We start from the raw sequence: 14,674 nt of genomic DNA, 5'->3' as shown, positions 1-14,674 counted from the left end.
GATGGCGGGGAACTGCTCGAAGAATCTCTCAATCATCAAAAAGAGAGAATTCCATTGTGTCTTCACATCCAAGATGAGCATGTGCTGGGGCAGGTCTGAAAGGCAAACATACATCTATATTAATAGCACATCACACTTATATAACAATAAATAATATTATTACCATTAGTTTGTTATCATTTATATTGACCATCATCTGTTCATTTATCATCATGTGTTATTATCATTGTATGTTGGCTATAATCTAAAGAAAGTATTGAAATGTATTCTTACTGAGGAGTCGCTGCTTCTCCTTGAGGACTGTTTTGGCCATGTGGGATCTCTTCATCCATACGACCACGGCACGGATCCTTGCCGCCCAGTTGGAAACTACATCGCAGTTGTATAGCTTGTGTGCTCCCAGGTTCAGTGTGTGGGCGAAACATGGGAACTTGATAATGTCTAGCCTTCTCACTGCTACATCCATGTTGGCTGCGTTATCGATGGTGGCTGCCACAACCTTCTCTCTAACTCCGAACTCCTCCAGGATCCCGTCAATCTCCTCAGCCACAGCTGTCCCTGTCTGTGCTTGGTACACCACTTTAGTTTTGAGGACCTTCTCTTTTATCTGACCTTCCCTGACATAATGCAGTGTTACTGTGAGGTAGTGGTCCTGACTAAAACTTGTCCATCCATCACCAATGATGGCTGCCTTCGTTATATTTTTTAGCTCCGAAATCAAATTGCCTTTCTCAACGTCATACCATGCAGGGATCAGGCGGTTGGTTAAACTCTCTGGATGGGGGGTTATATTTTGGGTTGAGAGCCTTTGTCATCTCCCTACAGAAAATATATTGTGGGAATGAAACAGAACTAAGCTGGTTAGCATAACAACATGCAACTTGACATTTCTGAGCCCCCATGTCAGAAAAATACAATAAATTAACCTACCGAAATTCAGAGGCTTCTACCGTGGCGTAAGGGTGCAAACCTTTCACCACAAATCTAGTGGTTGCTCGATGACACTCGTTCACCTTTTCCTGAGTCATTTTACCCCGCTGTGCTAGCGTGAAAGGATTTTCCTGAGGTGCGCAAGAACTACTAGCACTAGCTGCAGCCTCAGTCTGACTGTCATCATCTAAAATGGATGAAATGGGAGAATATTCATAAAGTGAAAGCATTCGTTTTTCATCTAGGTTTTCTTAGTCAAGGAAACAAATGGCGCTAACGTTATTTTAATAAACAGGGTCAGGATTTTACCTTCGGTAATGGACGACGCGCTAGCGGCGCTGCTGGGTTGAGGGGATGCAGTACTCACCCGTAGAGTATCAAAAACACGACGTTCCTGCACTTTAAGGGCATGCTGTGTTGACAAATGCTTCAGCATATTGCTAGTATTTCCCCCCTTGGATGAAATTGACATTTTGCAAATATTACAACTTGCGCTGTTGTCATCTACTCTTGTGAAATGCAGCCACGCTTTTGAGCGTTTTTTTCTTTCCGCCATGGCTCCGGTCCCAAACAAACTGAAACATGATACAGCGTGCGTATGGCGTTACGTCATTGCGCATGCGCAACTGTCGGAAAAACATGGCATCGATAAGAGGAATCGATAGTCACGGAGACATGCGATTCCAAGGAATCGGACAACTAGGAACCGGTTCTCAACGGGAACCGGTTCTCGATTCCCATCCCTACCCATGGAATTCGTTTGCTTGCAGCACCGCACTTTGACGAGCAAATGTCGAAGCCGTGTCCACCCATTGTGCAGTTAAACTGAGCAAAGACATTGGGCACACGTCGGAGCTCCAAATGTCAGTTGTAAAGCTCATCGCCTGCATGTCTTTTAGCCTATATGAAATGTGTTCCCTCACTGTCTCGTATAGTTTGGGGAGGGCAGTTTCGGAGATGTATTTGCGACCTGGCAAACTGTACCGTGGCTCCAAATGATCCATTAAGTGGCGAAATCCCACGTTTTCGACGACCGACAGGGGTTGGTCATCCAGAACAATGAATTCGACAAGTTTGTCGGTTATCTTTTGTCGCTTTTGGGCTGTCTTTGTGGAATTTATCGCGTCGTTGGAATGCGGTTTCCAACGTTTGCTGCTGCAGTTCGTCCTTTTTTTCCCCCTTTACCTTGGTGAACTCATCGTGCTCTTTCGCGTGATGAGTCTTCAAATGCTTTATAAGATTGCTGGTGTTGAAATTGGCAACACTAGTGCCACCCCTCGAAACTAAAGCCTTGCATACTGTACACATCGCCGTTTTACTGGTGGGGTTTTCCAGTGTATTGCCAAATTGCTGACATTTTGCTAGCTCGGACTACTGTTACACTCTCCGCTAGCACCGCACATGTTGTTGTTTGCCTGTGTAGCGTAAATGAGCTATCGTCACGTGATAAATAACCGGAAATCAATTCTTCTTCGCCACTCTAAAACACTAGTTGCCAGTGGCAGCACAGCACAACTTGCTGTGTAGGCTACTGTTTTAGAGCGGCGAAGAAGAATTGATTTCCGGGAAAACGGCCGTTTTATACGGGTGAAACTTCTTTAAAGTTGAAAAGTTTTTTTGGGGCTAATAAATTACGTGATATCGGATCGGTGCATAGACTCGCGTACTTGCCGATACCCGATCCAGCATTTTAGGCTGTATAGGAGGCATTTCCGATACTGGTATCGGTATCGGAACAACTCTAATATACGCGTGGCAATTCAACTTCGGTGAAGTGCTTGCGGCTTGGCATTACGTATCTTGGATTGAGTGTTTTCACTAAATCTCCTTACATCTTCTTGATTTTCTGTCGGACGGAGTGCCTCGGGCAAAAGACTCTTCCAGACTTCTCTGAAGCTGAGCTCATGCGACACAGTGTGCAGAGTATCGTTTTCTGCTCGGTGTCAGATTTTCTAAATCCAAACCATGTCCACACAACAGAAGTTGCACCTCTTTTAGTAATGAGTTCTCCTCCTTCATCTTGAGTTGGTTGGGAGGCATCGTCCCGCTCTATATTTGCAATCTCGCTCCTCCATGTCTTACTATCGCACCCACATGGAAATCACGTAAAGCAGTCCTACCCAAAACACGTGACGTATTGTCGTAAAGCGCTCATTCCCCTGATTTACAAGTTACAACATAACAAGAGTAGCTATGTGTAGCCAGAGATACTAAAGAGATGGCTACCGCGGTAGAAACAAATCTCTACCGGTTGACAAATTTCTACCGTCGCATGGTATATACTGTCATGCCCAGCCCTAACATGGCTGCTGGTAAAATTAATGTCAGTTTGCAGGGGGAGCAAGTGAGAATTTCCCATAATAAGACACGCTAAGAATTCAGATTCTGTCACTCTAATTCAACAAAGTTGTGGTATATTTCTCTTTGCCTAGCCCATGTGATCAAATTGAGATTTGCATTTGTTATTGACAACACAACAGACCGAATCCCAGCAGATCTTGAGTTAAGTTAACACACACGTTTGACACCCTTTACAGTGGGTCTAAGTGTTGCACTTAGGATTGCAGTCTAACAAGCATTGCATATTGCCACTGTTTTGCTGCTTCTCTACTGTCTTCTGGAGCAGAGACCACTCCCCTCCTCATTCTTCAATATTGCAAGATAAGTTGACATTTAACATCAGCTGATCGCTGCCTTCATTTTGCGCATTTTGCCTTCATTTTGCGCAACTATATTGAGACCTGTCTACGTTGTGAGTGCTACCTGGACGATTAGCAGGTGTTAACTGTGACACTGCTCCCCAGTCTTTGGCTGTAATTTGCACAGCAGTGGCAATGCTGTTTATTATGTTGAAATTCTGACTAAAGCCGGAGACACATTACCCGTTTTTGAAGCCCAATTTGGCAACGATTTGAGATGGGGCAGAGTCGGTGGTAGTCCAGGGTAGACCAGGGTGGTCGCGTTGCTTAGTTGCGGCTGTAATCGTTATGTGTGTGTGGAAGTGAAAGACTCAAATCTCTCTCCTATGATCCCAATCAGCAACCTCACGATTAGATCAAACATGTTTGATCGGGGCTCGTCTTTACGTGATCCTGTGGTGTGTGCTTGTCAAAGACTCAAATCTTAACGTAAATTTTCAATAGGCAATGAAAACGGAGATTTCGAGAGACGAAGCAAGAGGGAAAAAATATGTGCATATAAACATAAGATCCAACGTGTACAGTGACTGAGGCAGGAAAGAAAAAGAAACCTGAATGTGTTGAATGCCTTTTTAAAATGCAAATTGCGGCACAAACTATGATTGCGGCACGTTTATTTTTGGTATCAAAATATAGCAGAAAAATACATTCTCACAAGTGCAGGTGTTCCACAAAAAATCGCATTCTTGCGAGAGAACTGTGGCCGCTTAGTCTCAGTCTTTTGTATACAGTCTGTGGTCTTTTGATTTGTGCTCCTCAAAGACAGCCATTGTGTGTGTGCATCACAAGAGACTGGAAATCTGCAAATTTCAGTTGTTCAATCTTTCCATTGTCATTTATGATTGGAAAAATATTTTTATTTGTCCCCAGCTTAAGGCATGATTGGCTCTGGATTACCTATAGTGGAAAGATAGTAGCACTGGTTTATTTGAATTACAGTCATTAAAGGGCAACTTCGCCGATTTTCAACCAGCATTGTATCATTACAATATGGGTAGTATATACAAATGAACAATGTTTAACTTCCCTCCATGTTGCCTGCACCCAGAGCTCCCCGCTCATTTGCCGGCAAAAGTCCGCCGGGTGACGCAAAACGCGTCATCCGGCGGACTTTGGAGATCGACAAACTACGTTTCCGCATTTTCTGTAGTGGTGCCTTCAAGGACGGTAAAATGTGGATCTCCCAAAACACTCCCGTCCCATGCTACGCTAGCGATAGGGAAAAGCAGACACTAAAATATCATACTACTAAATACTTTAAAATATCAGTATATTTGGAAGAAAACTAGTTTCATGATACGAGGCTGAATATCGCGCTGTTGAATCAGACACAACAGAGTCTGGAAGAGGAAGCGACCACCGGACCGGAGCGACGTTTCAGCCGCAGCTAAGCTAAGCTGCTAAGTTTCTCCGTGATTCATCCAGAAGAGCTGAATCTAACACAAAAAAACAACTAGCTTTACAATATAATGTCGGAGCAGAGATGTGGCGCCACTATTACAACTTATGAGGCCGAATATAGTGCTGTGGAATCAGACAAAACAGAGTGTGGAGGAGAGGGCGACCACGGGAGCTGTAACAGCGTCAGCCGAGAGAGACGCACCTGCAGGCTGAACACCTGTGAACGCCCGGTGATGATCGTCAGGGGGACAGACAGAAAACTCTGCGCTGCAACAAACTTCACGGTGCTTTGGTGAACCTGACTGTTTTCTGATAGAATATTATATCGGACTTTGCCAACTCTGAATACAGAACAACAGCGAACAGCGACTGTGTTAACTTTACCTGTAACTTGTGGCTACATCCAGCGTCACCGTTCAGCACTCGGTAAGTTGATCCACATAACGTAACTGACTCCAGCACGCTGGTTTGTTTTATGATCCTTTGAAAACGGGTGTGATTTATCCAGACTCGATGAGGAAAAATGTTTTGTAAATGAAAATAAGCCTCAGTAAAGAGATATAATGCTACTTTGTCTCTGCTAACTTTGTCTTTGGTGCTACACTGGCCGTGAACACACCGTCAGAGTCAGTGACGCGTGCAATGCATTCTGGTTGTTGTAGGATTCCCGCTTAAGAGCGATATGGGGAATCTACAGCCATTTTCTCAGTTTTCTCTGGTCATAGGGCTCCAATTTAAAAAATAATTGCACATTTACATGGGTGACCTAGTTTTGATAAATCATCATTCACAGCAGTGAAGTAGGGCTTTAAGTATCTTTTTTGGGATGTAATTGAATTTGAGTGGATGTAACTGATGAAATACGTTTTCTGTATAAAAATTGTTGATTATCACTCTATAACTTGTGCTACAGCAGTGGTTCTCAAACTTTTTCTGTCATGTCCCCCTTTGGAGGAAGAAAAATTTTCATGCCCCCCGCCCCAACAAAATGGTGACAAAATGGGCCAAGTTTAACTTTATTGAAATAACATCAAGATCAGAACATTCCTTTCACCTTTCTTTCAGTAATTTATGTTGTGCAAATAAAAAATGCAACTTCCACTTCAACTTTATCAAACCACTTTTTGTGACATTTGTCACTAGATTGCTCCATCAGTCTGTGTGCTTTTTCAAAAATAGAGAAAAATCAAATAAGTGTCTTCTTAATTTGTTGGGTCTCATACTGTCAGCTGCCAGAGTTTTCAGACATAAAATACACACTGGTCTCTCCTCATCTCCCACCACATTCACTGTGAACCCAAGAGCAAGATAGGCTTCGTCATATTTTCTTGACTTGGTTTTTGGTTGATTACCGTCACACTTTGTCTTGTTTGTCTCGGAAGCATCGCCTGTTTTTCTTTTCGTCCCTGTCAAATATCTCTCCATTCTGTAAACCTACAGACTCTCTGTCTGAATGAACACCATTGCTAACGTGAAAGCACGGGTTGTTTATTGTTCCGCCATGAAAAAGATTCCGACGTCAAAACATTAGTTCCGCACTACATTTTCCCCCCCGGTCACCCCCCTGTCATGCCTCTGTGCCCCCCAGGGGGGGCGCGCCACACACTTTGAGAAACACTGTGCTACAGTCAGGCAAAACTTTGTACGTATTGTAGTGACCTTTTCTGAAGAAATCTGCTGGAAATTAAAGCAAAAAGAGGAATTTACAGTTACAGCTCACTTCAATTTAGGGGCCTACCCTGTACAAATTTAGCAGAAATTAAATAGAAAATAAGCTCTAACAGCTCCCTTTAATTTAAGGACCTGGGCTGCGTTTCCCAAAAGCATTGTAAGCTAATAATGTTCATGAAGTACATTGTAAGAAACATCTTAAGGTTACGGCGGGTTTCCCAAAAGCATCATAACTAATGCTCTTAAAAAAATCACTGTAGATTAAGAGTGCTTCTGCCCAAGAATGCCTTAAGGAAGAAAAGAAGCATCACTACCACCTGCAGCTTTATTTTGACTGCCAACTCCCACTCACAAAGATTTGTGAAAGCTCACCATAGTGGAATTTGAAGTTTATGCTTCTTGTCAGTAGGCTTCTTTACCTGCTTGGCAAAACAACTTAATGTATAACATTCCTTTGACTTCACATACATTTTTGGCTCCACCATTTCATTTTCAGTAAATATGTATTTGTGAAATATGACATTTGTTGAAATATGTCTTGCATTGATTGGTGGGAATACAAGGGGAAAAGAGCTTTCACAACTGGGACTGCAAATGGGTACGCTTTTGGGAAAATATTAGTCACTTGTGTGCCTCTAGAAGTCACTCTAGTCTTTTGATGCTGAACATATGAAATGTGAAAGTTATCTTAAATGCTAATATAGTCCACTTTAATTTGCAGGTCTCAGGATCCAGGCCCATCTGCTCCATGTGCTCTTTGGCCGGTGGACCTCAAGTTAACTCACTTGGACTGGAGCCCTGAAGCAACCTTGATACACTTTCAGGGACAGTATCTCAGTATATGTGAACTTGACTATAACATCGTGCAGGGAGAAATACAAAACACACCAAAGACAAAAACCGCAGTGGGTATAGGTGAGTTTTGCCTCGTAGAAGATTTGACTTCAGCCCGCTGGTACAGAGGAAGAGTTCAGAACAGAAAGAACGACTTGTTTGATGTGTTTCTCATAGATCATGGAAATGTCTTGAGTGTCGACATTGCCCACTTGTCTTCCTGTTCAAATGATCTGTTCATTCTTCCACCCAAGATCGTTTGCGGCTTTCTTGCGAATGTGCTGCCACTTCAAGACTGCTGGGATTCTGTAGTGCAGCAGTACTTCTCAAACCTAATCGGGAGAAATGTCACAGGATACCTCCAAGCCCTCCTTCCCCACAAAGTCCTCATATTGGAAGCCCCTGATGTCAACAACGATCTCATTAGATTGGGTTTTGGGAGGCATGTGGACACAGACACGTTCCTCCTCTTGGTTGAGATGCTCACAGAGGTGCCACTCAAGCAGAATATCGAACCTGTTCCTGATTTGCTGATTGAAAAGCCAAGGGGACAAGAATTTTGCTTCAAACCAACCAGTTTGCAGGGATTTGAGGATATTTTGTCATTCTGTGGGCCTAGATTGATTGCTGGGACACGTGTTACAGTGAGAGTAACTGCTGCAGTCAACCCTGGGCTGTTTTACTGTCAGATGACCAGTGTGGAAACAGCTCTTGAGGCAATGTCAGAGAAGTTGGCTACAACTTGTGAGTCCAGAACCAAAGATCCCAGGCAGAAGCCTCCAGAAAACCTGGGCCTACTCTGCTCAGTCAAAGGCAAAGATGAGAAATGGTACAGAGGCTTTGTACAGTTTCTCCCAGTGAACTCTCAAGTAAGAGTGCTGTTTGTTGATTATGGATTCTGTGAATCTGTCAAAGTTGAGAATGTCCACTGGTTGCCACCTGATTTCCATTCAACACCCATCATGGCTTTCCCATGCTCACTCTCCTCTGTGACTGATCAAGATGAGGCAGTGAAAACTCAGCAGTTGAGTTTCCTCAAGAAAGGCTTGCTCAGAGGAGTATTAGATGTGGAGATCAGAAGTTTTGATGAAGAGCAGAATCTGTATACTATCACAGTACTCGGTGCAAAAGATCATGTGAAGGAACCAGAACCAATCCAAGAACTTCCCAAAATGAAGATTGAGACAGTGTTCGAGACTGAGCAAATGCCACCTCAGGGTGGTTATTTATACTATGAGACAGTCATGGCTCAAGCCTTAGGTGAAACACTTGAAGCAGAGAACGTACAGGTGGACTCTGTATTTGTGGGCTACGTGGAGCATGTCTTGAGTCCTAGCCACTTCTGGATTAGAACACAAAAACGCAATCATGACTTTGAAGAAATGATGAAAAAAATGGCTGATCACTTCAGTCAAGTAAAACTGGATGAGGAAGTACTGACGAATCCTGAGGTTGGCACACTTTGCTGTGCAATGTATGAGAAAGACATGCATTACTACAGAGGTGTAGTGACAGACACTCTTGAGCATGGAGCTGAAGTGTTTTTCATTGATTTTGGAAACATTGAGAAAGTGCCACACATGTTGATTAAGAAAATACCAGAGAGATTTGCCAGCGAACCAGCATTTGCCTTCTGTTGTACTCTTGTTAATGTTGTTCCTGTGTGTGACGTGTGGACCAGCGCCAGTGCCGACTTGTTCAGACAAGCCGTGTCAAACAAAGCTCTACTAAGCCATGTTGTCCACTTGAGAAAACACAAATTCGTTGTGGATCTCTATGAGATGGGAAGTGACAACAATCACAGCATCACTGAGCTTCTGATCTCTTCAAATCAAGCTGAGTACTGGAACAACATTCCTTCAGAGCTTGTGATGCAAAACAAAAAAAATGTGACAGAAAAAACAGACACACAAGGCCCACAATGTAGTGTGACATCACACAAAAGATTTAGTGGGAATACAGCGCAATGGGAGGATTGTAAGCAGAAGAATGAAAAGGCCACTGAAGTCATAGCTGAAATCTTGCAGGGAGAGTACACACAAAAAAATGAGATTGAAAAGGCCCAAGCTCCTGTTAAATTCAAAGCTTTTAGCTTCAAGCCTGGTTGTGAGTTTGCTGTCCATTGCTCTCACGTCAACTCTCCATCGGATTTTTGGTGCCAGCTTCTAACTAAGGTTCCAGCTTTGGATGAGTTGATGGATAAGATTCAGCAGTATTACACAACTCACACAGTTCCAGTCCAGTTAGGTGTTTCATGTTGTGTTGCCAAGTCACCCGAGGATGGAAGATGGTACAGGGCCTGCATCACAGGACAACAGAAAGGTTATGTCAAAGTGATATTGGTTGACTATGGCATGTTTGTCCAAATCAAGGAGCACAATCTTCAGACAATACTACCAGAATATGTTGAACTCGAAGGACAAGCTTTCAGATGCAGTCTTTACAACCTGATCGAACCTGTTGACCCCAAGAGCTGCGGCGTTTGGAATGCAAACGTGTGTAATTCACTGAAGGATTTTGTGCGAGACAACTCTAGTCTAAGATGTTCTGTTGTTTCTCAATTACATGTGAAAAACAAAGGGCTGTGCAATGTTGTGGACCTCTACAACACTCAAACTCAGCAGAGCATAACAAATATGCTTGTGGAACAGGGCCTGGCAAGAGAAGTGAAAATCTCAACAAAGCTACTGTCAACTGTATGTCCTGAGTCTTTCGTCTACTCCTCGTTCAAACTAAGTACCGGAAGTGAGGAACAAGTCTACATCACTCACGTGAGCAATCTGTGGGAAGTCTACTGCCACCTCGACAGAAACTGTGAAGTCATTGAAGAACTTGAAAAGAAAGTCTCAGTGGAGAGTGAGAAAATGATGCAAGCCAACACAAGAGCTGTTGTAGGGAAATTGTGCCTGGCAAAATACTTTGATGGCAAATGGTACAGGGGCTTTGCACGCCCTGTTCAGTCACCTCTGCATCTTGCTGTGTTCTTTGTGGACTATGGAAATGTGAGCATATCTGAGAAAACCAATGTGATGTTTATTCCCATGGATTCTGCTGACTTGCTGTACACACCCATGCAGGCTGTGAGATGTAGCCTTGCTGGAGTCCCGAAGGAAGAGCTCTGTGCAGAGGGCAAACAGTGGCTTGATGAAACCATCCTCAATAAGGAAGTGAGAGCCGTCATAGTTGAAAAGAGTGAAGATGGTTCACTTGTAATAGAGTTGTTTGATGGAGACGTCTACATTAATGACAAAGTGAAGGAGCTCATTCTCAGTCTAAAACCCAAACCAAAGTTGGTGGTGAGTGTTGACACAGACAGACACACAAAGACAAAATGTAAAATGCAGAACCACACAAACATGAAGACTTTGGTCAAGGGCTACAACAACCATCCTAAAAGAAGGCCGTCTTCAAATTCAGCAAAGCAACAAATGGAGCACCATGATACAAACAGTGTATCAGAACAACCACCACACACACATAAAATGCCTAAACTCTCCTGTTTGCCTGGCAAGAAAGTGAGTGCAGGATTCAAGGCTAAGTGTTATACCTCCCACATTGATTCAGTCAACAGCTTTTTCCTTCAAATGCAAGAGGATGAACCGGCCATCTTGAAAATGGGGCAAGATCTCAACTCGGATCTCTGCAGAGATGCCCTGACAAAGACCACACCAGTGGATCTGAGAATCAACGACCTTGTTCTAGCTGAGTATGAAGAAGATAGTGCTCTATATCGCTCTGTTGTGAAGGGCTATGAAGGGAGTGGCTCTTTCAAAGTTGAGTTTGTGGACTATGGAAACTCCGCAGTCGTTGGGAAGGAGAAGCTTTACTCCATAACAAGGGAGTATCTCTCTCAGCCAAGATTCAGCATACCCTGCTCCCTAGACACAAGCACTTACGAAACTGATGCTTGTTTCACTCACGCTGTAGTGGAAAAGCCTCTCATGGTTGACTTTGTCAGTCAATTTGGCACTCAGTGGAAAGTTAGGATTGAGATCCCAGCTTTTCCAGTGGCACCTGAAGCAACTGTTGAAAGTAGCGATGTAACTGAAAAGGAAGAGGAGGCCCCTGCTTTGCCCATGAGGTCATCTGAAATGGAAGAGGCACTGTCACCCTATGAGCAAAGCTCCTTTACAGTCAAAGAGAGAGCGAATCAGACAAGAACTGAATCTGAAGGTGTCATGTTCACTGCCATAAGTGAAAAACTCATGCTGAAATCACCACCTACCACATCGTCAACCAAACATGAGTTAAAGACATGCAAGCATTACCATAGCAAAAAACCCTCCGGAGACACCGATTACTCTCCAAAGATCCCGGATGAACCAAGCAAGACCTCCAACTCCTCTGTTGAAGCAATGAGTGATCCTGGAGGTATAACAGTACCTCCAATTATTCAAGCCAGAGAGACAGAGACCGGGACACTTCTATCTGTCCTATGTAACAGCGATTTTTACGTGAGACTTAATAAGACCACAGACCTTTTCGCTGCACTGGAAAGTCTCATAGCTGAAAACCTGTACAAGTGTGAGGTGTTGGCTGAGGAGGAGGTAAAAGAAGGGCTCAGGTGCTTAACGAAAGTACAAGGGGTGAACCAGTGGCACAGGGCGGTTGTTCAGCATGTCCACCAGGGCAAATGTCAGGTCTTCCTTGTGGATCATGGAATCACAGAAGAAATGACTATTGGCTCCCTCAGAGGGCTGTGTATTAACCTTACAGAAGTCCCCAGCCTTGCAGTACTGTGCAGGTTGAATAACCTTGGCTTCACTGTGGGAGAGGATGCTCACAGCTTGTGGCAGGAAGCACTCAGACCAATGATAGGCAGTGATGTAAAGCTGCTGTTTGTGTCCTACTCCAAAGCAGATAACTTTTGGCTGGTTGAAATAGTCATGAATGGACTGTTCCTCATTCCGAAAAGAATCGCAACCTTACAGCAACGTGGCGAAGACATGACCCCGTTACCCACGGAGGCTCGAAATGCGACGGCAGAAAGAGAAACTACCTCGGACCCAAGCCCTCCCCGGCAACTCTTCTTCGCTCCCATCCATATGGACAAAGCGTATTTCGGCTTCGCCACCGCAGTGACGACTCCCTTCGAGTTTCACCTCGTCCTGGAAGACTTGCTCCTCATCATGCACACCGTGTCCATCATGTTGGACGACGTCCCCGGGGAGACGCCTCCTCTTCCCGAAGCCCAGCTCGTCCCCGGCTCCTGCTGCCTGTTGAAATCGGACGCCAAGAACAAGTGGTGCAGGGCTGAAGTTGCGCACGCCGACGACAGAGTGGTGGTCAACCTGGTGGATTACGGCCATTGTGTGGCCGTGGCGTACGAAGACCGCGCCAAGCTGAAGAGGCTTCCGGAGGCGCTGATGAGACTCCCTAAGGTGACCTACCCCTGCGTCCTGAGGGGAGTGAAGCCGATTCAAGCGGATGGCCAGTGGACGGACGAAGCAGCGGTCTTCTTCCAGGAGCGTTTGTACCAGAAGAACCTCCAGATCTTCTTCAGGGAGTTTGTTTCAGATGCGCACTGGGAGGTGGACCTCCTGGCAGACGGCGTCCATGTTGCCAAGGACTTGGTGGACGCCAGACATGCCAATTACATAGACGTCATGCTTGGACTGAGGTATGATCATCAACCTGCATGTACATCATTAACACATTCTTTCAATCAGCCCTTTATTTCTTTATTCCTCCACTAATTTTTTCACATCATTCATTTTAATTACATACAGCACGTTTCTTTGAGATGATAGATGAACAACATTTAGTTTTTAATCATTGCATGTACTTAGGCTGTTTTTAGGCAGATGTTTTACTGTGTGTATTAGGGATGGGACGATATATCGAAAATTAATATATCGCAATACAAAAATGTATCAATACGTATCATGGGGCAGAAAAATTAATGGTGATATCAGCTCCATTTTATTTTGCCGTAGTAATCACAAATGAGATGCTTGACCATCACAATTTCACAAACTCTCCATCTATATATATTGTATTATATGCACTCTGTAATGACATTTTTAAATTCTTTACATTCTAGCAAGCCAGTGCCATTGCAGGAAAGATATGTGGCTCAGAAATAAATATAATTCTGCACATAAGTTATTTATTACATCGTTTTGTGGTTGTATCGAACCGTGAACCCCACATCGTGTATCAAATCGTATCGCGAAATAGCCTAAGCGAATTGTCCCATCCCTAGCATGTATAAACTTCCAAGCTAAAGACATTGAGCTCAACCTTAAGCCTGGTACATTCACTTCGCACAGGTTCCTGGAACAGAGCCCCTGCAAAGTCCTACCTCGGCGCCGCTCCAGCGAGGAAGACTACAGCCAGAAAGAGGCAGATGAAAGTGTCACCAAAGACTCCAATGAGACGTCAGACCTTTCTGCTGAGGCCACCGACAGCACAGTCAACAGCCAATGTAAGATACACTGAATGTACAAAATATTAGGGACACTTCTTTTCATGAAGTAAACTGAATCCAGGTAAAAGCCATTATCCCTTATTGATTCCCCGTGTTAAATCTATACCAATCACAAAGGAGGAGATGTAGATAAAGACAAGCAGAGGAGTTAAAGAAGGATTTTTAAGCTTTGAGACAACTGAAATGTGGATTGTGCAGAAGGACCTGCAATTCAATATCAAGAATATTTTGTACATCCAGTGTATGTAATGCTATCTTACAATTTCCACCACTACTTGGACATGAATAGATATTTTAAAATGCTCTATCCACTCTAACTGTACCTTTCCCTTCTTCTAACAGGTTTCCTGATGTGAAGGTAGCCTGGTTGTATCGATCACTAAACTGGCCACATGTAAACGTAGCTAACAGTCTTTTGTACGCAGCTGTTAGACATCAGCCAGCCTCAGGTAACAGGAATGAGGCTGCGTACATCACTTGGATCAATTGACACGATTACCTTTAATTTACCTTTAAACACTGTTGTGTAAACTTAATCATATTCATTCACTGTGAAATCCATATAACGTTTTCTTTTGTTGGCTTCATTTCTGGGCCTTTGAAGTTTTCGACAGTTACCGATTTATCTTTTAACGAATAGACCAGTTCCAGCAGGCTTCACGTTCATTTTTCTAGGTCAAAATAGATTTCGGAGTTATAATGGAGTAGA

General features: G+C 43.8%; 1 protein-coding gene across 1 annotated transcript; it reads left to right on the top strand.

The window, feature by feature from the left end:
- Positions 1–6,869: 6,869 nt before the first annotated feature.
- On the top strand, positions 6,870–14,321 carry tdrd15 (tudor domain containing 15). The gene is made up of 4 exons (XM_078290068.1): positions 6,870–6,904; positions 7,423–13,175; positions 13,741–13,962; positions 14,308–14,321. Exons 1-4 carry the CDS (start codon positions 6,870–6,872, stop codon positions 14,319–14,321), a joined length of 6,024 nt encoding a protein of 2,007 aa, XP_078146194.1.
- The last annotated feature ends 353 nt before the right edge of the window (positions 14,322–14,674 follow it).

This window comes from Centroberyx gerrardi, chromosome 18 (genome assembly GCF_048128805.1).
Source record: "Centroberyx gerrardi isolate f3 chromosome 18, fCenGer3.hap1.cur.20231027, whole genome shotgun sequence".
Classification (NCBI taxonomy): Eukaryota; Metazoa; Chordata; class Actinopteri; order Beryciformes; family Berycidae; genus Centroberyx; species Centroberyx gerrardi.
The sequence above is the reverse complement of the archived record's forward strand: the minus strand, read 5'-3'. Positions and strand labels throughout refer to the sequence as shown.

Coding starts and splice junctions, on each gene's coding strand:
- tdrd15 (XM_078290068.1), top strand. CDS start 6,870: ATGTTCATGAAGTACATTGTAAGAAACATCTTAAG. Junction 6,905..7,422: donor ATTGTAAGAAACATCTTAAG/GTTACGGCGGGT, acceptor TTTAATTTGCAG/GTCTCAGGATCCAGGCCCAT. Junction 13,176..13,740: donor GTATGATCATCAACCTGCAT/GTACATCATTAA, acceptor TCCCATCCCTAG/CATGTATAAACTTCCAAGCT.